Here is a 24,666-nt window from a genome sequence, read left to right as displayed (position 1 = left end):
TCCTTCCATGTTTTTATAAGCTTGGTTCTATTTTCTCTTTCTGTAGGCATTTAACTGATTTTTGGGGGCGATGATAGGGTAATCATGATCGGGCTAATCCTACGCGTTCAGGGCGCCATTTTGAAATTAGAGCCTAGACGCATTAAAATTTTTTTAATTTTAACATATATTTAAAGATGCATATTCATTCAAGTGCACCTCAAAGGCATTTTCAGGGTGACACCTGTGTTGGGGGGGGGCGAGGGAAGGTCTGTCAGTCTGTCTCACGTCTGTACTTCCCTGACTGCGGAGAGCCGGCCCGCGCGCACCCCCTGCACACCCCCGATCAGAGAGCCGGCATCCCCCCTAAACCCCCCCGCAGGGGGCGGGGGGCTGCCACCCATTGGCTGAGGCGTCTACCACGAGCCCCCGTACCCGGCGCAGGAGCCACCTCCGGGAGCCCCGCAGGCCACGCCTCAGTTCGCCAGCGCCCCTCAGCCTCGCCACTCTGCTCTTAGGGCTCCTCAGCCTCACCGCTCGCCTTTGATTTTCCTCAGTCCTCTGACTTTTATCCCTTTGCCCAGTCGAAGCCGGGCAGTGCCACGAGAAGACCCCACAGCAGCCCCAAGAGTGGTGCCAGAAGCGCAGCCTCCGCTCCTCCTCGAGCCTCACCAGAGGGAACTGCTAGCTGCCGCCATCATGGTGAGCGGAGGAGAAGGCCTAAAGGGCCCACGCCGGGTTGGGTCCTCCCGGGTGGTGGAAACTCGGCTTTTCTAGCGCAGTGCCGGAGAGTGGCTGAAAGCGGGGTCACCCCTTTCCCTTCCTGGGTGCACCACGGACAAGGCCTGAGAGAGGAGGTCGAGGCAGCCCAGAGGGGTGGAGGAGGGGCGGCATGCCCGTGGGTGTCGCAGTGGGTGGAGGCCCTCAGGGCTCCCTGTCCCACCCGCTGCCTGCTGACCACGTGCGGGGTTGCGGCCTTCACGCCGCCCCGCCTGCCTCCCGCCGTGGTGGGCTGCGTTGTGAGGGGGGCCCTTGGAGTGGGCCTCCGGGACTCAGCGGGGGGAGGGGGCACCGCGCGCCCACCCCACCCCCACCCCGCAGGCCTCCCTTCCCGCGCTTACCCTGTGGGGGGGAGGCAGCGCGTCGGCCGCGAGATGGCGTCGGGCTGCCGCCTACCGAACTCCCGCTGGCACCGACTCTGAGGGAGTAGCCTTTTGACTTGGAGGGCCCGAGTTTCCTCGGCTAAGGGTTCCTTCCTGGCGGGTGGGTAGGGTGGGGGTGGGATGGGTGGGCGTGTTGGGAGCGGTGCTCTCCTGCGAGAATCCGTCGGCGGGCGGGAATCGGGCGGCGGACGGGACTGGAGAGCCTCCGTGGCGACCCCTTGTTCCTGACTTGGCGCTGGGTCCTCCCTCGTGCGGCAACCAGGGATGGCAAACTTGCCGACGCCATCATCTGCGCACGAGGTCGGGCCCGCCTGTGCTCCTCCCGAACCGCGGCCCTGAGTAGTTGACAAGTTTTGTGCTTAGGAGGGACCCTTTTTCTCTCCGGATAAACCAAGAATTTTGACATAACGTACCTACGGTAGTACTACCTTTGGGGTGTACGTTTATGTTGAGTTTGGGTAAATGTAGAGTTGCTTCATCACAAGATGCTACACTTTTAACCAACCTTACCTCACAGATGTATTATATACTGTGTGGATTTATAGTATGAGCGTTAGTCTCCCAATTTTCGAGCTAAAGGGAGGAAATTTATGTAGTTTATATTCCTGTATAGAAGTACTAAAATGAAAATGTATAATTATACGTATTATTCTGTAGTGATTATTTGTGTTACGTCATTATCCATGTTACTAATTACTTAATAACCACTGAGTTACTATAAAAAAAATTCCAGTATTTTTTTTCACTATATTTTTAGAGGGAAAGGGGGAGATGCTAATAGCTGGTTTTTTTTCCTGATTATAACAGTAGCATGTTAACTCATTTGAAAGTAATCAGTGTAAGAAAATACTGTCCCAACACCTCTAACCACTAGTCAAGTTTTGCTGTATAAATGCCCTTCCAGATTGTTTTTATGCATCAATTGCACTTAGATAGGTGAACTTTAATTTATAGAATTTGGACCATGTCACATAATACTTTTATTTTATATCCTCTATCCTTCACCTAATATAGTGGACCTTATTTCAAAGATAAAATGATTTTAAATATGTAATGTTAAGACTATAAGATTATATCGTTTATTTTTATCAAATTCCCTTATAATGAATACTTTTTTTGTTTAAAAAACAATACTGTAGTAAGTATATTTGTGCAAATGTTTTGGCATGCCTATTCCATTAGTTCCTTGAAATTAATTGCCAGGAGTGGAAACAACTGGGTGAAAGGCTGATGCCCATTTTAAAACAATTTTAAATTATAGTATATCCTTCCAAGTTACTCTTAATGGAACCAGTCCCAGTGTGTATTCCCACTGTATGTAGAGTGATCTCTTCTCCACACTCTTTCTAATGAGAATTGTTATAGTTTTTGAATTGCCAAACTAATAGCTGGAAAATATGTTTTAATGTGTTTTTTTTTCTTTTTGATGATTAAGTTGAAGTCATTAGTTTTCAAAATTTCTCATAAATTTTTAACGCACCCTTCTATTTGGATGTTTATCTTTTTTAAAGGATTTTTAAGAACTCTTATTAATTCTTTGTAATTTACAGTGGTGGTACAGAGTTGCCTTTATTTCCTAATTATAGTGGAACTGGCGGATTCATTTTAAGCCCCATGTTAGCTTAAAACTACATCAACAGAAGATTCTTCCCTTTTATTTAGGTTTTTAAAAATTAAAAAATGAAAAAAAATTTAAAAATGAATGTTGTAGTTTTTAAAATGCTTTTTCATTGGTGAGTTACAGTAGTAGCTTTCCTAAGAATGAACCATCCTTGAATTTTCAATATTAGAGATTGAGGTGGACCATTTTGATAAGGTTTTGTTATTGAGGTGTTAGTTTTGTAAAATGGTTTGAGTAATTCTCTTTTCTTGTCTTTTCTCTGGAATTTTTTTTCAGTTAAAGTGACTGTTCTTTTTTAAAGTTTGTTTATTTAAGTGATCTCTGTACCCAAGGAGCTGAAACTCACAACCCTGAGATCAAGGGTCAGACACTCTACCAACTAGGCACCCTTGAATTTTTCTCCTGCGCACCCTTGAATTTTCTTTCTCCTTTCTTCTGTCATCTGTCTACCATTGTTTCTGTCTTGGGTGCCCTGCACATGCACAAATAATCGGTTTCTTTACAGTCTGAAAAAACTCCCAGTGAAACTGAGCCCAAGAATCAAGTATTCTTTCCTTTCTTTAGATTGTTTTGTTTTTTTTTTTTAAAGATTTATTTATTTATTTATTTATTTGACAGAGATTACAAGTAGGCAGAGAAGCAGGCAGAGAGAGAGGAGAAAGCAGGCTTCCCGCTGAGCAGAGAGCCCGATGTGGGGCTCGATCCCAGGACCCTGGGATCATGACCTGAGCCGAAGGCAGAGGCTTAACCCACTGAGCCACCCAGGCGCCCCATCTTTAGATTGTTTTTTAAAATTGACATTTTTCTAGAAAGTTGACTATTTCATCAAGATTTCCAAATTTATTTCCAGAGAGTTTTTACATAGCATTATCTTACAATCTGTGGTCATAGCACCTTTTTCAAGAAAAATGTATATTTATGCTTTCTTGCCCGTTTTCTTGCTAGTTTGATTTATTGTTTGGATTTCTCCCCCTAAGAGTCCACTCTTGGGTTTACTTAGGAGGTCTAATTCTGATTTTCATTTCCTATTTCCTTTTAGCTTTTCTTTTTATTAGCTGCTACTTTTATGGGTAGAATTTTGATGACTACAAATTAGACCTTTTTTGTAGTCAGTTTTAGATTTCAGTTTGCTTGCATGTAGATATAATAGTTGAATGAAATAATATTAGTTGACAGCCCAGGAGCTTTAGTAATGATACAGCTTTTTTCTGGCTTTTAGTTAATTTTGTCATTTTGTTATCCAAGTAGAACAGTGAATGTATTACTATAAATAGCAGTGATGAGTATTGTGTATATGATGGCCTCCAAGTTCCGCCCTATTTAATATCCTAGCATTACTCATCTCAAAACCTACCAACTCACTTGAAGGTATAATTAAGAAAAATAATTACTTATTATGTTAAATTTGCTTTAAATTTACTTTCTGTATACTATTGATGGTTAAGGTGAATACTTTTAACATCAAACTTTTGCTTTAGCCTAAGCATTTATTTGTGGAGTGTTTTTAGCAATAGTTTAAAAGTATTAAAAGTTGTTTATTGGTTGTGGATGTTGTATATATAAATTGTATATTAATCATATGTATAAATTATAATTATATGTAAATATACACACAGTAAAAGTTTAAAAATCCCTTAAAAATCAGTCTTGGTAAAAATGGAGTACTTTGCTTACTTTGTTAGCTTTGAGCGCCCCCTGCTGGCTGAGGACTAAGACAGGCTAGTGCCTTAAGATGTTAAGACACTAGTAAGATGATTTGATGAATATTACATTTAATTTCTCAATTAACCAAACTGAATTTGAATAAAGCAATCCCAAACCAAACTTCCTATAATATGCAATGGACTTCTCCCCAAAATTATTGTTTAGTGTCTCAAATATCCATTTTACTTCTATAAATAGAATATGAGAATCAGAACTTTGCTTTTCAATTCTGTACACACTATCACAGAGTTTCTCAACCATGACTCTATTCACATTTTGGGACAGGTAATATCTTACTGTGGGAAGCTGCTTTTGCATTATAGGATGTTTACTGTATTCTTGGCCTCTTCCACCAGATATAAGGAGTACCCCTCAGCTGTAACAATCAAAAATGTCCCTGGACCACAAAATCTCCCCTAGTTGAGAAATAATACATTATCATAACTGTATATAATCTGGCACAGATTTCTGGCCTGATACTATATACCTCCAAATTAAAATACATTAATCCATTGTCGTTCGTGGATAGATAATACTAAATAGTTTGTCAAATAGAAAGCTATCCAAAGTTCATCCACAGATGAAGGGGAGATTGAGGAGAAAAGAAAGTCTATAAGAATTTCAGAACCACTGTTTTATTTGTTTTGACTTCCGAAGGAGCTAACTGAAAAGGATTGGTAAGTTGTTTATAGTGAAGGGAAATCTAGTTAAGTGTCAATGGTTCAAGATATGTGGCTTATGTAATACAGTCCCATGTAGAAAAAACTAAAAACAAAAAATGAAAAAAGTTTAGCAACAGGTTTTTATACTACTACATTGTCATGAAATATTACTATACTAGAGTTACAGGAAAGAATTAGGAAGTACCCAAATAGAAACATATAAAAGTAAGTACAGTTGACTTTTTTTTAAAAAGATTTTTATTTATTTGACAGACAGAGATCACAAGTAGGCAGAGAGGCAGGCAGAGACAGAGGAGGAAGAGGAAGCAGGCTCCCTGCTGAGCAGAGAGCTCAATGCAGGACTTGATCCCAGGTCTCTGGGATCATGACCTGAGCTGAAGGCAGAGGCTTTAACCCACTGAGCCACCCATGTGCCCCCACAGTTGACTCTTGAATAATACAGGGATTAGGAATGCTGACTCACCCTCCCTCCACACAAACTCAAAAGTTGGCATGTAAATTTTGACTCCCCCAAAACTTAATTACTAGTAGCCTACTATTGATTAGAAGCCTTACTGATAACACAAACCATTGATAAACACAATTTGTATGTTATATGGATTATATACTATATTTTTACAATAAAATAAGCTAGAGAAAAAATATTTAGAAAATTATAAGGAAGAGAAAAATGAATTTACAGTACTGTACTGTTTTAGTTTTTTTTAAATCTATGAATAAATGACCTGGGCAGTTCAAATCCATGTTTTCAAGGGTTAATGGTATGTGCACAGATTAATAGAGAAAAACCGAAACACATTTGGTGATGGGACAGTTCGGATTTCATCTCTAAATAGTATAACAATTTGTAGAATCTTAAATTTATCAGTAACTTCAAAAATCTAACAAAATAAGAATTCTAATTCAAAAAAATACTCTAGTATTGTTACTAATTTCTGTAAAAATCACTGTGCTCCTCTTTTAAAAAATATGTATCCATTGTTTTTTTTTTTACCCTGTTTTTCTCCATAAGAGGAAATAGAATAGGTTTCTCTCTTTTGTAGTCTTTTGTATTTCCCTCTTAAAATCAATAGGAACTTCATAAATGAACTTCAAATAAGTGGATATACTATAAACTAGTTCCTTGAAGTTCCAGTTGAAAGTAGTTGTTAATTAATAAAACATCACAAAATAAGTAAATAGTAAAACTAGGAAAGAAAGTTTTTATCCTCTTGAAAATAAATTCAAATAACAGGACACTAACTTATATTGGCATACCACATTATACTTTACAAAATGGATTTGCAGATGTTGTCTTACTTCAGTCTCGAAGCAGTTTTCCCAGATATAAACAGCTGCCAAATAAGTGGCTTCTAACTTAGTAAGGCAAATGAGTCTTGATCCCCTGACTAAATCCATTTTTTCGTTCACTATGCTATACTACTTTTCCAATATATATATTACCAGTAAATTTTGCTTCAGAAAAATTTATATTAATATTAGTATGGAAAGACTAAAGATAGAGGTCTGAATTAGAATCCAGAAAAATAATGAGTTTCATGTGTGGGTCTCTTCAACTGAAAATAAAGATAATGTCATTTTTTCTATTAGCCCACTGTGAAAATTAGAATTATCAGTGGGACTTACTTGGTGTTATTGAAGAAGAAAAATGTTATTTCAAAAGATGCTTTGAAAACCCTAGTACTAGAGGAAAAGATTGTAAGCCTTTTTCAGCAGGAGCTATGATATGTGAGCAAATAATGTTTTCATTTCTAAAGTAAATGCATACTAACACATGGCGTAGTTAATTATAAAATCCATGTTGATTTTGGTGACTAGAAAGAAGAGGGAAAACAAATCAGTTTAAATCTTTGATGTGTATTTTTGATAGAGATTTTTGAAAAGTTCATTTATATTTTTCAAAGATTTCCCGTGTTTTTTAATAAGGCACTTAATAAAGGGAAATTTTGTTTACTGGCATACAACAGGATGACTTTAAGAGCTATTTTTACAAATCTGAACTTTCCAGTTCACAAACTCAGTATAAAGTCAGTATTCTACTCTATGTAAGAGATGATGAGCAACACTGGTTTTAAGAGGGTCCTATATTCTTTTGTTAAAATTTCATGCTGATTTAGTTTAGTTTACTTCAGTTTAGTTTTAGAAAGGGGTGGGCTTCCGGAGAAGGAGAGGGAGAGAGAATCTTAAGCAGACTTCACACCCAGCAAGGAGCCGACATGGGGTTGGATCTCATGACTGTGAGATCATGAGCTTGACTGATTAAGCAACACAGGTACCCCTAGTCTGATTATTTTTAATCATAAACTTAAACTGAGCTGTATTGCTGGCCAATTTACTGTGAAAGTAATTTTGATGAAAATATTTTGTATTTTAAATACAAAGATTTTATTTCATATATATGGTTTTTGCCTGAATGTCTAGTGATGAGATCTACTTTCCAAATTACAGTCTGCTGCAAATCCTGAGACTCCAAACTCAACCATCTCCAGAGAGGCCAGCACTCAGTCCTCATCAGCTACAACCAGCCAAGGCTATGTTTTACCAGAAGGCAAAATCATGCCAAACACCGTTTTTGTTGGTGGAATTGATGTTAGGGTATTGTATATTTCATTTATTTAAAATATTTAGTGAATAAGGAGGTTGGGGCCCTGTTGTAAACACAAGGTTTTTTGGAATTTCATTCAGGTTTGGAATTGGGTTTATGTTTAATGTATAGGACTAAAACTATCATTGACAAAGATCTACAGGTGGTTTGGGGATACTTGGGGGAGATATTTCCACATCTTCAAATCTTCTTTATAGTATACTTAAAAACTTTGAATGTTGAGTTTTTACTCTTGAAGTCAAATTCTTCTCTATAGATGGATGAAACCGAAATTAGAAGTTTCTTTGCTAGATATGGTTCAGTAAAAGAAGTGAAGATAATCACGGATCGAACTGGTGTGTCCAAAGGGTAAGTACGTGTTCACTGTGAAAATAAAAAATAACTAACCTAGAAAAATTCAAAATTTGTGTTCTTACACTTGTATAAGTCTGTTGCTTTGTTCCTTTCTTTCATATAAAGGGTAAGTTTGTTGTCAGCTCTTCTACTTGTCATTTTCACAGTGTTTATATGTAAATATTTTCCATCATTTATTTTATTTAAGTGGATTAATCAGTTTTATCCAAGAGTTATTTTCTTTTCTCTCTTCTTTTTTTTTTAAAGATTTTTATTTATTGGGGCGCCTGGGTGGCTCAGTGGGTTAAAGCCTCTGCCTTCGGCTGAGGTCATGATCCCAGGGTCCTGGGATCAAGCCCTGCATCGGGCTCTCTGCTTGGCAGGGAGCCTGCTTCCTCCTCTCTCTCTGCCTGCCTCTCTGCCTACTTGTGATCTCTGTCAAATAAATAAATAAAAATCTTTTTTTTTTTTTTTAAGATTTTATTTATTTGACAGATAGAGATCACAGATAGAGGCAGGCAGAGAGAGAGGAGGAAGCAGGCTCCCTGCCAAGCAAAGAGCCCGATGCAGGGCTTGATCCCAGGACCCTGGGATCATGACCTCAGCCGAAGGCAGAGGCTTTAACCCACTGAGCCACCCAGGCGCCCCACAAAGAGTTATTTTCTTCATGTATTAAGCAGTATTTTAAATTTTAACCATCTTGCCTTAGATAATAAATTCAGGTTCATAGATAGGAATTTTCTGTTAACAAATGATGTTCTACACTACATTAAATCTTTACACATTCTGACATAGATCGGGGAAGAAAACAAAAAACAGTAACATTAATAGAGGATCGATCATGTACATCTAACATATTTATCTCAGTACATTCTTCATTTTTTATCATCATTTTTTTCAATCATTTCATGGAATATTAGAAGTTTTGTACTATTATGCTGGTGATTTTTACACATTATTTATCTGTGTTTTTAGCTATGGATTTGTTTCATTTTATAATGATGTGGATGTGCAGAAGATAGTAGAAGTAAGTAATCTTATGGCAAAATCTCTTAATTAGTTTAAGGATGCAATGCTTAGTGTTGTTTGAGTCCTGAATATATATAGCCTCGTATAAAATATAGAAATAACTTCCTGTTTGAAATCCAAACCTCAAGTAATCTTATGTAACTTGTCAGACCTGTTTATTTGTAATTGGACATCTGGCTTCATGAACTAGAGACAGGAAAGGTTTCAGAGTGTAAAATTTTTTGATCCAAGACTCTTTTCAACACTTGAGTGGTGAGATGTTAAGGTAGCTTCATGCCGATAAATTTTGATTGAGTATGTTGTTACTATTGATCTTCTCTGAGGGTATAGATTTTAGAAGACCTGGGGTGTTTACCAAAGTCTCGAAAGTAGACTTTGAAAATTGATTTTAGTTTCGTTGTTTATTTTCAGTCACAGATAAATTTCCATGGTAAAAAGCTGAAACTGGGACCTGCAATCAGGAAACAAAATTTATGTAAGTAAAGAGGAGAGTTATTCTTTTCGACATGTATAACTTTTCAGAAAACTAAAAGTGGACTTTATTTTCATTTTATTCTTTAAAAAGGTGCTTATCATGTGCAGCCTCGTCCTTTGGTTTTTAATCCTCCACCTCCGCCACAGTTTCAGAGTGTATGGAGTAATCCAAACACTGAAACTTACATGCAGCCTCCAACCATGATGAATCCTATAACTCAGTATGTTCAGGTAGGAATTACCTATATTCTTCTTCCTTTATTTTTTAATGATTTTGGATATTTTTATTGATGGGGCCACCTTAAAAATAAGCCAATCTCACATTTTACTCTCTGAAATGAGAAATGGTGGAATTTCCATAATAAGTGATATTACTCTCTGAATACTTTGAGTGATGGGAAGGAAATCTGTTACTTTTGTTAGAAATCTTTTGTTCTTAGTTTTGTTTCTTATACCAAGCTAAAATCTGCTGCTATATAGTTTGTAAACCTTTATCTTAGAACTGACCTCTGTAGCTACAAAAACATACTCATCTGTTTTTCCCTGCCATGTGGTGACTCCTAAAATATTTGAAGGCAGCTTTTCTTACATGTTTGCCTGGTTTATTCTCTAAGTTTGGCAGTTCTAGTTATTCTTTATTTGCAGTGATTTTCAGATGCCTTCTCATACAGATTCCTGGCTTTTGGATGTGTTCTGGTTCTAGAATGGGGAAAGGTTTCTAAAGACAACTGTATTTGTAAATTCTGTGAGTTTCTGGTATATAATTTATTTGTTTGGTCCTGGTTTCTTTAATATTTGTAATGGGCTTTGGAATACTTATTGATGATGAGTAACAATGATTTTTTTCTTTATTTCTTCAGTTTAAAAAACTTTTATTTGCAGGAAAAGAGAAATAGTAGTGAAGTAGTTCTGTAGTGTCTCTCATTAGTTTACATTTCCCACCTATCTGAAATGTAGGGTATATATTTGTTATTTTTCTGGCTCTAAACATGGTTAGAAGAAAACCCCTACTTGTTCCTAATACTTACTGTGAAGTATTATTTATTTGGGTCTATTCATGTATATATTACATAGACAATTTCAATCAGTAAATATTGAAAGGTGTAAGACATTCTATTACGTTTTTTTTTTTCCCCTTCAGTTTTAGGTTAAATATGGCCTTTACCTTTTAGAAATGAAATACAGAGCCATTGAGTATGTAGGAGGACTACACATTGGCTACACATTACCCAAAAGGAATACAAATTTCTTGAAAATGTTTAAACAAAGAAATAACAGGTGTATTAATATAACTTTAACATGGAAGTCTATTCTATTAGAACTTTATCACCAGTTAAGGAAGACACTTCTTAGTGGAGGTAAATATACAAGTAAGATAAGATAAATGGGTAAAGTCAGTCACTTCCCTCAGTTATCTCTTCCTCCTCCCCAACCAAAAGACTTAACATTTGACAAAGAATTTATCTTCATGAAGCCAATCACTCCAATATAATTCTGCATTTGTGTATAGAAAAATAAGATTTCTTTGTTTTCATACTTGGGTTGTATTGGGAATAATACTTCCTTTTAATTTTTAAGAATTTTGTTTGTTAATGCAGTCTTTCTACAAACTTTATTCTCAGGCCTATCCTCCTTATCCAAGTTCACCTGTTCAGGTCATCACTGGATATCAGCTGCCTGTATATAATTATCAGGTAATTTAAGAGGGAACAACATGATTTACTTTGGAATACTATTGAGGCCTTTATTCATATAAATTTCTGTAATAGTTTGTTTAGTTGAGTATGCTTAAAATAAGGTAAACAGTTAGAATGAGTCTAGGATTAGGACCTCTAGTTATTTAGAAAACATGGAATGTATTTTAACAGGAATATACTTAGCACAAAGTTTTGTCTTGTATTGTCTTAGAATATTTGCTGTCCTCTTCTGTATTTCAGCATACATTCTTCCATCCTTGTTGTCAAATAGCTGAAATGTCCTGACTGACTTTTACAATTTCTTCTAGTGGGATTGGTCAAAATAAAATGATTACTCAATTCTTAGAGCATATATTTGGTAGTGTTTATTTTAGCTGACTACTACAAGGGAGTAGGTCTCTGAATTTCTACCATAGATATGGTCATATCTGTGACCCATGACCATTATCTATGGTCATAAATTCAAAGCTATTTTTTTTATTTTTTTCTGAAATCCAACCTAAAATTGAGAAAAACTTAGAGTTTATATATGAAAGTAACAAACCCTCAGGTATTAGAAACATAAAGTCCTTTTTCCTTCCATTATGTTTCTGTTACTACAAGTTCAAGGATCCAGCTTGATAAATACCTCAACATTGTCTTTCACATTCGTGAAAATTTATAGGAATGGTTAACTAACTGTTATTGCCTCTCTCTCTCTCTCTCTCTTTTTCTCTCTCTCTCTCTTTTTTTTTTTTTAAGATGCCACCACAGTGGCCTGCTGGAGAACAAAGGAGTTATGTTATACCCCCGGTAAGGTGAATTAGCCAAACATATACTTTCTTTAATTTTTTATTATTTATTTACTTATTTATTTTTGGAGAGGGAGAGAGAGTGGAGGGGAAGAGGGAGAGAGATATTTAAGCTCTTTCAGAGCAGACAATGGCTGCTCTGCATACAACAGGTGCTAAATTGTATATAATCCAAGAAAAATAGTATTAATACCTATGCTAATTCTAATTCAATGAACTTAGAATTAGTATTGAAACTGTCTCTAGTTTTCTACCCATAAAAACATCTGTTGAAGAAAAGCATATATTTCACTGTTAATACTGTTATATGAGAAATAAAAGAGGCTGTTAGCTCTGAAACACTTGAGCCTTTACCTTTTTTACCTTTTTTTTTTTTCTTTTTTTCCCGAGCCTTTACCTTTTACCAGGATTGGACCTTTGAATAATATAACATGAGTTAAAATTCTCAGGCACTGGTAAATTCTTATTCTATTACTACACGTTGGAGTGTCTTTTTCTTAGAGTCCTTCTAATCTAATTTTGTTGAAGCTTAGAAGACTTTTCAAATAAAAGACTATCTTAGTGCTTTTCAGCTATTCAATTTAAAGTTTCTGAAATAATACAAAAATGACAACACAACCCACATTTAAATGCTAAATATAAGCTCACTAATTTGAAGAATAAATTGTTTAGAAATGTATCTAATGTATATCTCTTTAATTATACTTTTATTGTAATTTAGGCTTATACTGCTGTTAACTACCACTGTAATGAAGTTGATCCAGGAGCTGAAGTTTTGCAAAATGAATGTTCAGTTCATGAAGCTACTCCATCCTCAGGAAATGGCCCACAAAAGGCAAACATCTAATTTTGTTTATTGATATTTATATTTTAACAATTATTTTTTGAAGTTTTAATAATGTCCCTTTGAGATGTAAGCATCTTTTTTCAAATTTAAGTATGGAAGCCAAAAATTACAGAGCTTAAGTAACTGACTAATAATTTGGCAGTTTTTATAAAAGTTGATGAAATTTCGGGTAACCCCAAGCTTTGAGTGTTTACATATAGTTTCTGATATAGTAGACCTATTCTCTCTTATATTTTCATGGTTTTTAAAATCATACTTAAGTAACTATTAATGTAATTGGTAGAATGCGGAAGATAGGTAGGTTTCCTCAAGAATCCTCTCTTCAAGAGAGATTAGTATGAATTACACCTACCTTTTTTCCCATTTAAACATTTATTTAGCTGAATAGTAATATGTAATTATTTATTGTATTCTTTCCATAACATTATATATGGTAGCAGCTCTCAAGAGTGGTGGAGTCACTAGTTATAATTGAAATACTGAAATAGGTGGAGTTGCTTCTTTTTTAATCATTAGAACAAACTATTAGCAGTGCTCTCTTCAGTGCTCCTATGTTTTTCTTGAGTGTGGGAATGTGGAAATAGTTGATGTGATAGGAATGTATATAATAATATTGAAGGTTTCCCATTGGATTGTGTGAAATTTGTCCTTGTGTTTCTCAATGGAAGAAGCTGTTGAGAACTACTCAACTACAGAGTAAAAAAAAAAAAATGCCTTGATTTGAGTGATAAATAGTTAAAATTATCAGGTTTTAGCCTGGATGTTTTTTCTTGGAATGTTGAAGTTCACTGTTTCTTATCTATCAGGAAAAATTAAAGAGCCTTGAGCAAATATCTGAGGGTTTTACTAAATTGAGCTTTACAACTAGTACTCTTAAGATTCTAAAAAATTTTATTTGATAAAAAGTTACATATTGACATGTAATGAATTACATGAAAATGTAATATATTGTAAATTACATAATATTTTATAGATTATATAAGAATTCTTCAGAAAGAAGCACATGTATTCGTTCAACTTTCTTTAAAAAACTTGTTAAAGTGAGTAAAGTACTTCTCTTTTCAGAAATCTGTGGACAGAAGCATACAAACTGTGGTATCTTGTCTATTTAACCCAGAGAACAGACTGAGAAACTCTCTTGTTACTCAGGACGACTACTTCAAGGTATGACAGAATAGTATACAGGATAAAAAGCATATCTGTCAGCTATGAAGCATCTTTTTTTCTGTGGTATATATGTTTTGAGATTACAAAGAGCATTTAATTGAACTCTTGGATTAGACTGTAACTAAGAAAACCTCTGTGAGTGAGTTTTACCTGGCTATTTTATGCTGCTCAAACCTTGATATAGTGTAGTTTGTCTTTAGGGAAGAAACCTTTAGCAGAAGTTTATAATTGAAAAGGTTGTGAAAGAAGAGAGTTGAAAGAGAATATTGGCTTGACCAAATGGAAAAAGAGGAAATTTTAGGTACACAAAGCAGAACATACCTCGGAGATACCTCAGGTTCAGTTTCATACTGGTGCAATAGGATAAATATGCAATAAAGTAAGTCAAATGAATTTTTTTGTTTCTCGGTACATATAAAAGTTATGTTCACACTGCACTGTAGTCTATGAAGTGTGCAATAGCAGTATATCTAGAAAAAAGTTTATATATATCTTAATTAAAATATACTTTATTGCTTAAAAAAATGCTGTCATCTGAGCTTTCAGTGAGTCAGAATCACTGACCCTAGATAACCATAACAAATAACAATAATAATAATGTGTGAAATATTAAGAGAATTACTAAAATGTAACACAGAGACACAAAGGGAACAAATGCTGTGGGAAAAATGGTGCCAGTAGACTTTCAGTTCACTCTAATGGGGGAGGAATATTGTGCAAAAGAAAGTTTTTTTTTTATAACAGGTTTATTGAGATATAGTAATACAGTAAACCCATTTAAAACAATTCCATTTTTTAGTGTATTCACAAAATTGTGCAATCATGACCGCAATCAGTTTTAGAATATTTTAATCCCCTCTTAAGCCATTAGCAGTCACTCTTTATTTCCCCCTTCTTCTACCCCTAGGGAGTCACTAACCTGCTTTTTTTTTTTTTTAATAAAGATTTTCCTATTCTGGACATTTCATATAAATAGAATAATGCAATATGTGACATTTTGTGACTGGCTTCCTTAGCATAATGCTTTTAAGGTTCATCAATGTTACAGTGTATATCAGTACTTCATCTCTTTTTATTTATGAATATACTACCCTTTGTGTATTTATTACTTAAGAGACAACTTGGGTTGTTTCCACTTTCTAACTCTGATGAAAAATGCTGTGAACATTCATGGACAAGTTACTCTGTGGACCTATGCTTTTATTTCTGTTAGGTATATACCTGGGAATGAAATTGCTGACTAATAGTAACTATGTTTAACCTTTTGAGAAATTGCTAGAATTTTTCCAAAATGACTTACACCATTTTATATTCAAAGGGAAGTTTTTAACTATTGTTTTCTGTCTTAAAACAAGGAAAGGATAATAGCTTTTTTTCTGCCTATGAATGGGCATAGGATGAAACTTAAAGCCTTTTTAAAGGATATACAAGGACTTCTTAATACAGAAGAAGAGCAGAGCCATAGCAGGATTAAGTTATTGTCATCTTCACAATAGGAAGTAAAACACATTGATTTAAAATTTCGACGTTTGTTCTCTTAGTATTTCATTATACACAGACAGTATAATTTAAAAGGAAAGAACTAGGGTTGTATGGCAGCCTACCTTTCCCAAAGTTCTGAAGGTTAAATAGGTAGTACTTAAATGATTTGTTTGCAAAAGAGAAAGTACTATTTAAACTTGAGTTTTCACCTGGTATTAGGCAAAAACCTTACTTTGAATCTTCAGTTTTCTGTTCTTCTGCACTAGGAGTCAAAAGTTGGTAGTTTAAAATTGTCTGGTATCTAGACCTCTTTTGATTGGCTAAATGTTATTGTTGTTTTAATTGAATTTGAATGTATCAAGGCAAGGTATATACTTTTCCATGTTGTCTTTAAAATCTTCACATCCTACCTGATCTCTGAAGATAACTTGAGTTTGTGACCACTTTTCTGGGCTTTAACCTAAATAGAATATTATCCTGTTGACAGATTGCAAAATTTCCAGAAGCCACTCTTCTTTATATGACAACTGAATTTAATCTTAGGAAAAGGGCACAGTTAAGCTCTTAGAGAAAAGAAAATACCATCATGTTAGTACTAGTTCATTCAGCTCCATTCCTTTTTATAAGGCCTTACTTCCTTTTTTTTTTTTTAAGATTTTTTTATTTATTGATTTGACAGAGAGAGATCACAAGTAGACAGAGAAGCAGGCAGAGAGAGAGAGGGAAGCAGGCTCTCTGCTGAGCAGAGAGCCCGATGCGGGACTCGATCCCAGGACCCTGAGATCATGACCTGAGCCGAAGGCAGCGGCTTAACCCACTGAGCCACCCAGGCGCCCCAAGGCCTTACTTCCTAATATTTGCACATCCGCAGGCAACATAAAGTGAAAGGAAATTTTATGTATTTTTTTTATTTATCTCTTCATTTCCTGAAGAATGATATATCTTGATCACAAGTTAAGGGTATGCCTTTAAATACAGCAAAATTTTTGTTTTTTAACCTAAAAGCATAGCATTTCAGTTTGAAATGGAGTGCTGTACTCAAGCTGTGATTTCTACCAGATGCACTCTGTTAGTAAAAACAGTACTTTTAAAAAATTACGTATGTTTTCTACCAGCTGTCTTTGGTGACATCACTGCCAAATCATTAATTAAGAATCTTTAATAAAGTGACATTGACTCCCAGGTCCTCTGTTTCGGAGTTTACTGAGATTTCTTTTTATATTGTTGAATAAAACTAGGTCATTGGTATATTTGTTATCTTAAAGTTCAAGAAAGCTTCCCAGAAAGGATCATTTTTCTCTGGTTATTTATAGTTTTTTTTAAACCCAGAATAAATGCTTTAAGTATTTTGCAACTATCTTAGGTCATAGTGATAATACAAAATTTCCAATAAAGTAAAAAAGGACTGTTTCTGTCTTTTCTAGGATAAAAGAGTACATCACTTTAGAAGAAGTCGAGCAGTGCTTAAATCTGTTTGATCCTCTCTGCTTACTTTCTAGTCTCGTGGAAAGTTGCTGGTTTTGAATATTAAGAAGAGACTGAAAGTTTTCACTATTATAGAAGTTTAATTCTGAATTTTGATAACTCAGACTTTCTTACATAAGTTGTGGTAGATTGCCTAGTTTTATTTTACATTGAAACTGTTCATTAGATATTTATTTAGAAACTGGTTCTGTGTTCAATATATAGTTGAAAGTAAAAAATAATTGAGACTGAAAGGAATAACTTTATCTGTAAGGATTTTTTTAAATTGAAACTGACATTTTAAGAGTTTAAAAGCAATTGCTGATTTTCCAAAAATTAGAAAACCTATTTTGAAAGGTCAGAATTTTGATAGTTTGAATTCAAGCATTTCACTTCTCCAACAAGTACTTGTGAACAGTACAATATTTACAGTATTGTTCTTTACATTTGTGATTTGTCTCGAAATTTACCACAAAAGCAGAGTTTTTAAAACTGTATTTTTAATCAGTGGAACTCAATATATAGTTAGCTTTATTGAAGTCTTCCTTGTCTAAACCCAGTAAAAGAGAGTCTAAACAAACAGTCCAATCAGTGGGTCTTAAGTTTATTAGTTCAAAGTACTTGTTTTTTATCTAGAATCCACACATAGATATCTTATTTGATTGGGATGCTAATTAGGATAACTAAAATTCTGGGCATAATTTTTTTAAAAATCCAAAACAAACAAAACTTTACTAGGTACATAAGCTGCTTCTCAGTGAGTTACCATTCTCCTTTTTTCTTTCATTTTTTTTTCTTGAAATGCTAAACTCAATGGCTGTATCTTAAATTGTGCAAAATACTGCTATTAAAGAATGCTGAAACTTTTTTTATGTCACTTAAAAGGTTAATCAGAGTATCTGAAAGGAATTGTTTTTATAAAAACATTGAAATATTAGTTATTTGTTAAAGAGCAAATAGATTTTATTTTTGCCTGTTAACCTATTATAGTTCCCTTTTTAAAGTAAAATATGTTTAAAAGAGTCAAAGTGGTTGTGTTTCAAAACCACTAAAGTTTTAAGTGTATCTCTAGAATATACTAGGACAGAGCTAACAATCATTTCTAGATTAGCTAGTCTCCTTGTTAGATGTTGTAAATCGTGACAGACAGCTAGAGCACTAGAGCCCCTTTGCTGCCCTTACAAGTCTTGATTTTCCAGTCTGTAGCACCATTCTTCCAGGAGGTTTGCTCCTTGAACAGATGATATAAAGAAGAGAAGTAGCAACTTGAACAGTTTGAGGGCTAAGCCTTGAAAAGGTGGCAACAGGACAAAACCTTTCTAAGGGAAACACTGGATCAGCATCATTTGACCTGCCATGAAAATGAGTTTAAAGTGGCTTCCTGGCCTTTCTTTCATTGGTCCCTTCACTAAAAACATGGAGACTCTATTTAGCCCTAACGTAAGGCAACTACTGTGGGCCATATCATCAGTCTTCATTGTTGTCTTATAATCCCTAATAATTTTTACTCTGAATCTGAAGGGAAGAGTCTTTTAACTTAAGGATCCCTGAGAGGGCTTTCTTATGTCTCAGAATTTGAAAGTGCCCTGAAATTTATCCTTTAAAAAATTCTCTGTACTTTTTTTGGGCTGTGTTATAACATTCTTACATGTATCATTCTGTGATTAAATTTCCAGGTTACTCTAAATGATAACTAAATTTGAAAGAGCCAATTCTAATTATCCCAATGTGACCTTAAGAAAAGTAAGAGAATAAACTTTATTTTTCTGCTTTTTTGTTGGACTGAAGTATTTAAAAGAGTAAGGTAGAAATAAGAGACAAAAAGTCCTGAACCTTTCAAAATGGAAAATTAATTTTAAACTTATAAGTATGTTCCTATTACCTATTGTTGAAACTGTTTTTGCATAAATGAATAAACAGAAATAAAGAAACTTTTTTTTCCCAAACGCATTTCAACCTACTTATTCATGTCATATCAGCTAAAGAGATAGTGGGGAGTTGGGTGGGTAGTGATGTGAAAAGGTTTAGATTCTTAAAATTCAAAAGTTGTAAATATTGTTCAATTTATTAATCTGATGGAGTTACTTTATGAAAGCAAATTTTGATAGACTGCATTTTATTGCTCTCTTATGAAATTAAGAGATAGGTTTTTGTGAGAAAATAATCCCTCATAGGTTAAGTTGGAAATGGTTAATGGGTTCCAGTGCCATGAATTAACAGAGCGGTGCCTAGTGAGAATGCTGGTAAGTCACATGTAACTATAGTTTCATGACCAAGGTCCCTCTCATTTTGGACTCTATATATAAATATTTTGTGTACTGCATACTTTGGACCTCACCTCTGTGACCCTTATTTGGAAGTATTGTAGTTGTCTATGATAGAGCTTAAATTTTTCATATTATATGTACTTCGTATGAGGATTTATCCAAAAGATCATTACTCAAGCTCCAGTACTCAAGAGTTCTATAAACTAAGGCCAGAAGAGAGGAAATTCTCCCCTTTGGACGCTCTTATGCTACCTTTCATAACTGACTCATTACTAGAAAAATAGATACTAAGTTTTTCTAAGAAAAAAAAGAGTGCCTTCTGAATCACCAAAAATTAAGTTTTGATATTTAAAGTATAATTTGTTGGAGATTAGTAATCCTGAAATGTACATGTGTATGTATGTATACACACATACATATATACTGACCGTTTTTCAGAATATTTGATTAGCCCTGACTAAGCTAAATAAAAATGTATAACATTTTGAGACTGTAAAGCTAGACTACATATGTCTTAAAACAGTTGTTCTAAACCTGCTTGAAGGGGCACCTGGGAGGCTCAGTGGGTTAAAGCCTCTGCCTTCGGCTCAGGTCATGATCTGAGGGTCCTGGGATGGAGCCCCGCATCAGGATCTCTGCTCAGCAGGGCGCCTGCTTCCCCCTCTCTCTCTGCCTGCTTGTGATCTGTCTGTCAAATAAATAAATAAAATATTTTTTTAAAATGTCCTCAAACGTATTTTCAAGGGCACCTGGGTGGCTCAGTGGGTTAAGCCTCTGCCTTAGGCTCAGGGCATGATCTCAGGGTCCTGGGATCAAGCACCTAATTGGGCTCTCTGCTCAGCAGGGAGCCTGCTTGCTCCTCTCTCTCTCTCTCTGCCTGCCTCTGCCTACTTGTGATCTCTCTCTGTGTCAAATAAATAAAATCTTAAAAAAAAAAAAAACCTGCTTGATATTTATTATTTTTTTTTTTTTTACAATTTTGTTTATTTATTTGATAGAGAGGCAGAGAGAGAGAGGGGGAAGCAGGCTCTCTGCTGAGCAGATAGCCTGATGCAGGGCTGGATACCGGGACCCTGAGATCATGACCTGAGCTGAAGGCAGAGGCTTAACCCACTGAGCCACCCAGGTGCCCTGAAACCTGCTTGATATTTTAAACATATTTGCAAGTTGAGGATTACCTCAAAATTCTCAACACAAAACCAAGTCTTTGGGATTGAAAAAGAAATTTCATATAGCATCTTTTTTTGGTAAAATGTTGCAAATGATGACAAAAATCAAGTGAAGTCAAAAAGTTTGGTCAGCCCTATAAGAAATATATTGTGTGCTTTTTCCCTCTTAAGAACATGTAAACTTTGTATGGTTTAAAATAACTAATACTGATTACTCTATTTTAACTGCAAGGTATTTGTTGACTTTCAAAAATAAATACTCCACAGTAGTTCCTTGTATTCGTAAAGGTCTCTATCCACTTTCCTGAAATTCTCTTGGTTGTCTTTAAAGGTAAACTCATAAAAACAGGCCGCCACATTGCTTAATCGTCTTGCCTGCTTTCATAACTGTTGTTTGAGGGTAATAAGGAGCAGCAGTGATAAGGCAGCATGCCACTCTGCTTTTGCAAAGATGGCAATAGAGAGGGTGGGGGACAATAAGGGGGAGAAAAGCGGCAGTATTTTCCATTGACCAAGTCTTGCAAATAGGCCCAGCTGTTGAGTAGGATCATTTGGAATCCCTGAAACACTTCCAGATGAGGATTGCTCCTGTACATACATTGATAACTGTATAATCTAGCTCTTCCCGACATTACATGTAATATGTCTCTCTGTGTGTAACTGAATCTTCTTGAGCAATTCCTCAGCACCCATCATCAAAGACTCTGAGTTTTCCATCTGTAGACAGTACATTTGGTAGTAGAAAACAATAAACGTAAGAAGTTTAAACTATAAACATGCGTTTTTGAATGCTCATGCAAAATATTCAATCTGTAGCAAAGAAATGATAGGTAATTCTGATTTGCATTTAGAGTTAAAAACATCTGTCTAATATGGCTGTAGCTGTGGGCCAATCCCAAGGAAATGCAAAAAATTGTCTCTTGATACAGAAGTTGAAACTAGCACTGTACAATTAAGCTCTACAGTAGCTATATTTTATGTTTTAAACTGGTCTGAAACTGAAACTTTCCCACTTAGTCTCTAGTTCATTTCCCCAAGGCACATGGAGGCTTTGTATCTTATGTGTACCTCCATTAAGGCTGCATGCCAGGAATATGCCTTTTCCCACATAAAATTCCCAGATACCAGTTCAGTAGGTCTTTAACAATAGAACAAATGCTTGCATAACTGGGATATTGGGGTCATGAAAGCTCCTTATAAATTTGAAGCAATAACATTTCACGCAGTTCAGAAAGTTGGAGGTTTTATAATCCGTAATGAGTACTTTTTTACAGAAAACAGATCTAGCAAAAGTACATGAAGGTTCTAATCTCATCTATTGTCTTTCCCCAGAATAAAATGAATAGAAACATACTCTGTTCTGGCTCAATCTTGGGTGAAACTATTTATTGTAGAAGAAAGGCAGGTCAAGTCAACTGATCTTTACTGGTATATCCAGATCCACTGTTTACAGTTGGGCTGGTCCCCTCTGCCCTTGCACACTTGTTAAAAATGTTTAATATTACCGATTTACCACCCCCCCCCCAGAATAAATGGCTAGACTAGTAGGAATGGAGAGAAATCATTTAAAATACAGAGGCCATTTTCTGTTTTTTTCCTAAGCTTATCCCCTACCTAGTGTTTAGTTGCTTCACTGTGTAAAATCTGAACACTGCTTAAGTAATACACCTGCTAAATGAGAAAAGTTTTAAATGCATTTTTTTCTTCTGAACATAGTTTGGTTACTGTTCATCATTTTGGTTTTGGTGGTATGTCAGTCTTTGACAAAATAAAAACCTATACACTCACTTTGCAAAATTATATCTATAATTAGATCAACTTTATGTTTGATGGGGTAAGTTTCCTCAATGATACCAATTAGGAAAGTCAGAGAACATCAGAACCATCATTTGGGATGCTTTTCAGAGATTAGATTCCTGGGTCTTAATCTCAGCTGCTTTTATTCTGTAGGCCTGGGCTCAGAAATCTGTATTTTTACCATGTCCCTCGGGGATTCTGATCTCTGCAATACTTTGAGGAATATTGCCCCAGATGAAGATCTCTCAGTATGTCATCTCAGGCTACCTCTAACTTTGAGATAGATAGATTTGGAGATCAACTCTGTTAGGTCCATTTTGACTCGTTCACAAATTATTTTGTTGGCATAATTCATCTTTTCCTGCCAAGCCAACAGGTTCAGGAGTGTCTATTGTCCACATACAAGGGAGACTCACAAAAACGCTGAAAAGTGGATCGAATGAGGTCTGAAAGTCAAGATATGTAGCCAAAAATAAATGTTAAGACAGAAGAGGGAGTGACTGCAGAAGAAAAACTGGATTCTGAGGCCGAGTGCTGGTATGCCAAGGGAATGGAACTAGGGTCAGCTGGGAAGGGGCAGAGTGCACATTAAGGAGGCAGAGATAATATACTTGCTTCCTGGAGAGAGGAGATCTATCTTTGGCCCACTTGGAAAATTTCAGTATACTACCCATGGATTTTAGAGGAGCATGGTCTGTTCATTGCTTATTTTCTGACCTTGGAATTAGTATCTCTCATCCTTAACAAGAATATTAATAATGAATATTTTCTGTTTTGTTTTTTAGATGCTAGAAGCTTTCATACTTTTTTCCTCAATTATTTTTTATTCCCATTATTAAAAACTTATTCAAATTCAATTAACTTAGTGTATTATTAGTTTCAGAGGTAGAATTCAGTGATTCATCAGTCTTTTATAACACCCAGTGCTCATTACATCACATGCGCTTCTTAATGTCCATCACCCAGTTACCCCATCCCCACAACCACCTCCCCTCCAGTAACCCTGTTTGTTTCCTATGACTAAGAGTCTCTTATGGTTTGTCTTGATTTATTTTTCCCTCCCTCCCCCTATGCTCCTCTGTTTTGTTTCTTAAGTTCCACATATGAGTGAAATCATGTAATTGTCTTTCTCTGATTGCCTTATCTTGCTTGGTATAATACCCACTAGTTCCATAAATGTCATTGGAAATGGCAAGATTTCATTTTTTGATGGCCAAGTAATATTTTATTATATATATATGTATATACATATATATATGTACATATATATGTACATATATATATGTATATACATATATATATATACACACACACACACCACATCATCTTTATCCATTCATCTGTCAATGGTCATCTGGGCTCTTTTTATAGTTTGGCTATTGTGGACACTGCTGCTATAAACATTGGGGTGCACATGCCCCTTCAGATCACTACATTTGTATCTTTGGGGAAAATACCCAATAGTGCCATTGCTGGGTTGTAGAGTAGCTCTATATTCAGTCTTCTGAGGAAACTTTGTATTGTTTTTCAAAGTGATTGCACCAGCTTGGATTCCCATCAACAGTGTAAGAGGTGTTCCCCTTTCTCCACATCCTCACCAACATCTGTCATTTCCTGACTTGTTAATTTTAGCTATTAACCTCACTGTTGTGAGGTGGTATCTCATAGTGGTTTTGATTTATATTTCCCTGATGCTGAATGATGTTGAGCATTTTTTCATGTGTCCATTGACCATTTAGATGCCTTTGGAGAAATGTCTGTTCATATCTTCTGCCTATTTCTTGATTGGGTTGTTTGTTCCTTGGGTGTGGAGTTTGTAAGTTCTTCATAGATTATGGTTACTGCCCTTTATCTGATACATCATGTGCAAATATCTTCTCCCATTCTGTCAGTTGTCTTTTGGTTTTGTCAACTCTTTCCTTTGCTGTGCAAAAGGTTTTCATCTTAATGATGTCCCAATGGTTCATTTTTACCTTTGTTTCCCTTGCCTTTGAGACAATGTCTAGCAAGAAGTTTCTGCAGCCAAGGTCGAAGAGGTTGCTGCCTGTGTTCTCTTCTAGGACTTTCATGGATTCCTGTCTCACATTTAGGTCTTTCATCCATTTTGAGTTTATTTTTGTGTATAGTGTAAGGAAATGGTCCAGTTTCATTCTTCTGTATGTGGCCATCCCAATTTTCCCAACCCCATTTGTTGAAGAGACTGTCTTTTTTCCATTGGACATTCTTTCCTGCTTTGTTGAAGATTAGTTGACCATAGAGTTGAGGGTCCATTTCTGGGTTCTCTATTGTGTTCCATTGATCTGTGTGTCTGTTTTTGTGCCAGTACCATACTGTTTTGATGATTACAGCTTTGTAATAGAGCTTGAAGTCCGGAATTGTGATGTCCCAGGTTGG

General features: G+C 35.7%; 1 protein-coding gene across 2 annotated transcripts; it reads left to right on the top strand.

The window, feature by feature from the left end:
* Positions 1-423: 423 nt before the first annotated feature.
* Positions 424-17,148, top strand: DAZL (deleted in azoospermia like). 2 transcript variants are annotated; one of them, XM_032861400.1, is made up of 11 exons: positions 424-681; positions 7,599-7,745; positions 8,012-8,103; positions 9,064-9,115; positions 9,529-9,592; positions 9,683-9,822; positions 11,214-11,285; positions 12,030-12,080; positions 12,801-12,914; positions 13,992-14,090; positions 17,000-17,148. In XM_032861400.1, the coding sequence occupies exons 1-11, from the start codon at positions 679-681 to the stop codon at positions 17,051-17,053; spliced, it is 888 nt and encodes a 295-aa protein (XP_032717291.1). In that variant the 5' UTR covers positions 424-678; the 3' UTR covers positions 17,054-17,148. The 2 variants fall into 2 exon arrangements, with proteins under 2 accessions (XP_032717291.1, XP_032717292.1); XM_032861401.1 differs by lacking the exon at positions 424-681 and adding an exon at positions 1,450-1,560.
* Positions 17,149-24,666: the final 7,518 nt, after the last annotated feature.

The sequence above is a fragment of the Lontra canadensis genome, unplaced genomic scaffold (assembly GCF_010015895.1).
Source record: "Lontra canadensis isolate GAN:19392208 unplaced genomic scaffold, GSC_riverotter_1.0 scaffold20, whole genome shotgun sequence".
Taxonomy (NCBI): domain Eukaryota; kingdom Metazoa; phylum Chordata; class Mammalia; order Carnivora; family Mustelidae; genus Lontra; species Lontra canadensis.
The sequence above is the reverse complement of the archived record's forward strand: the minus strand, read 5'-3'. Positions and strand labels throughout refer to the sequence as shown.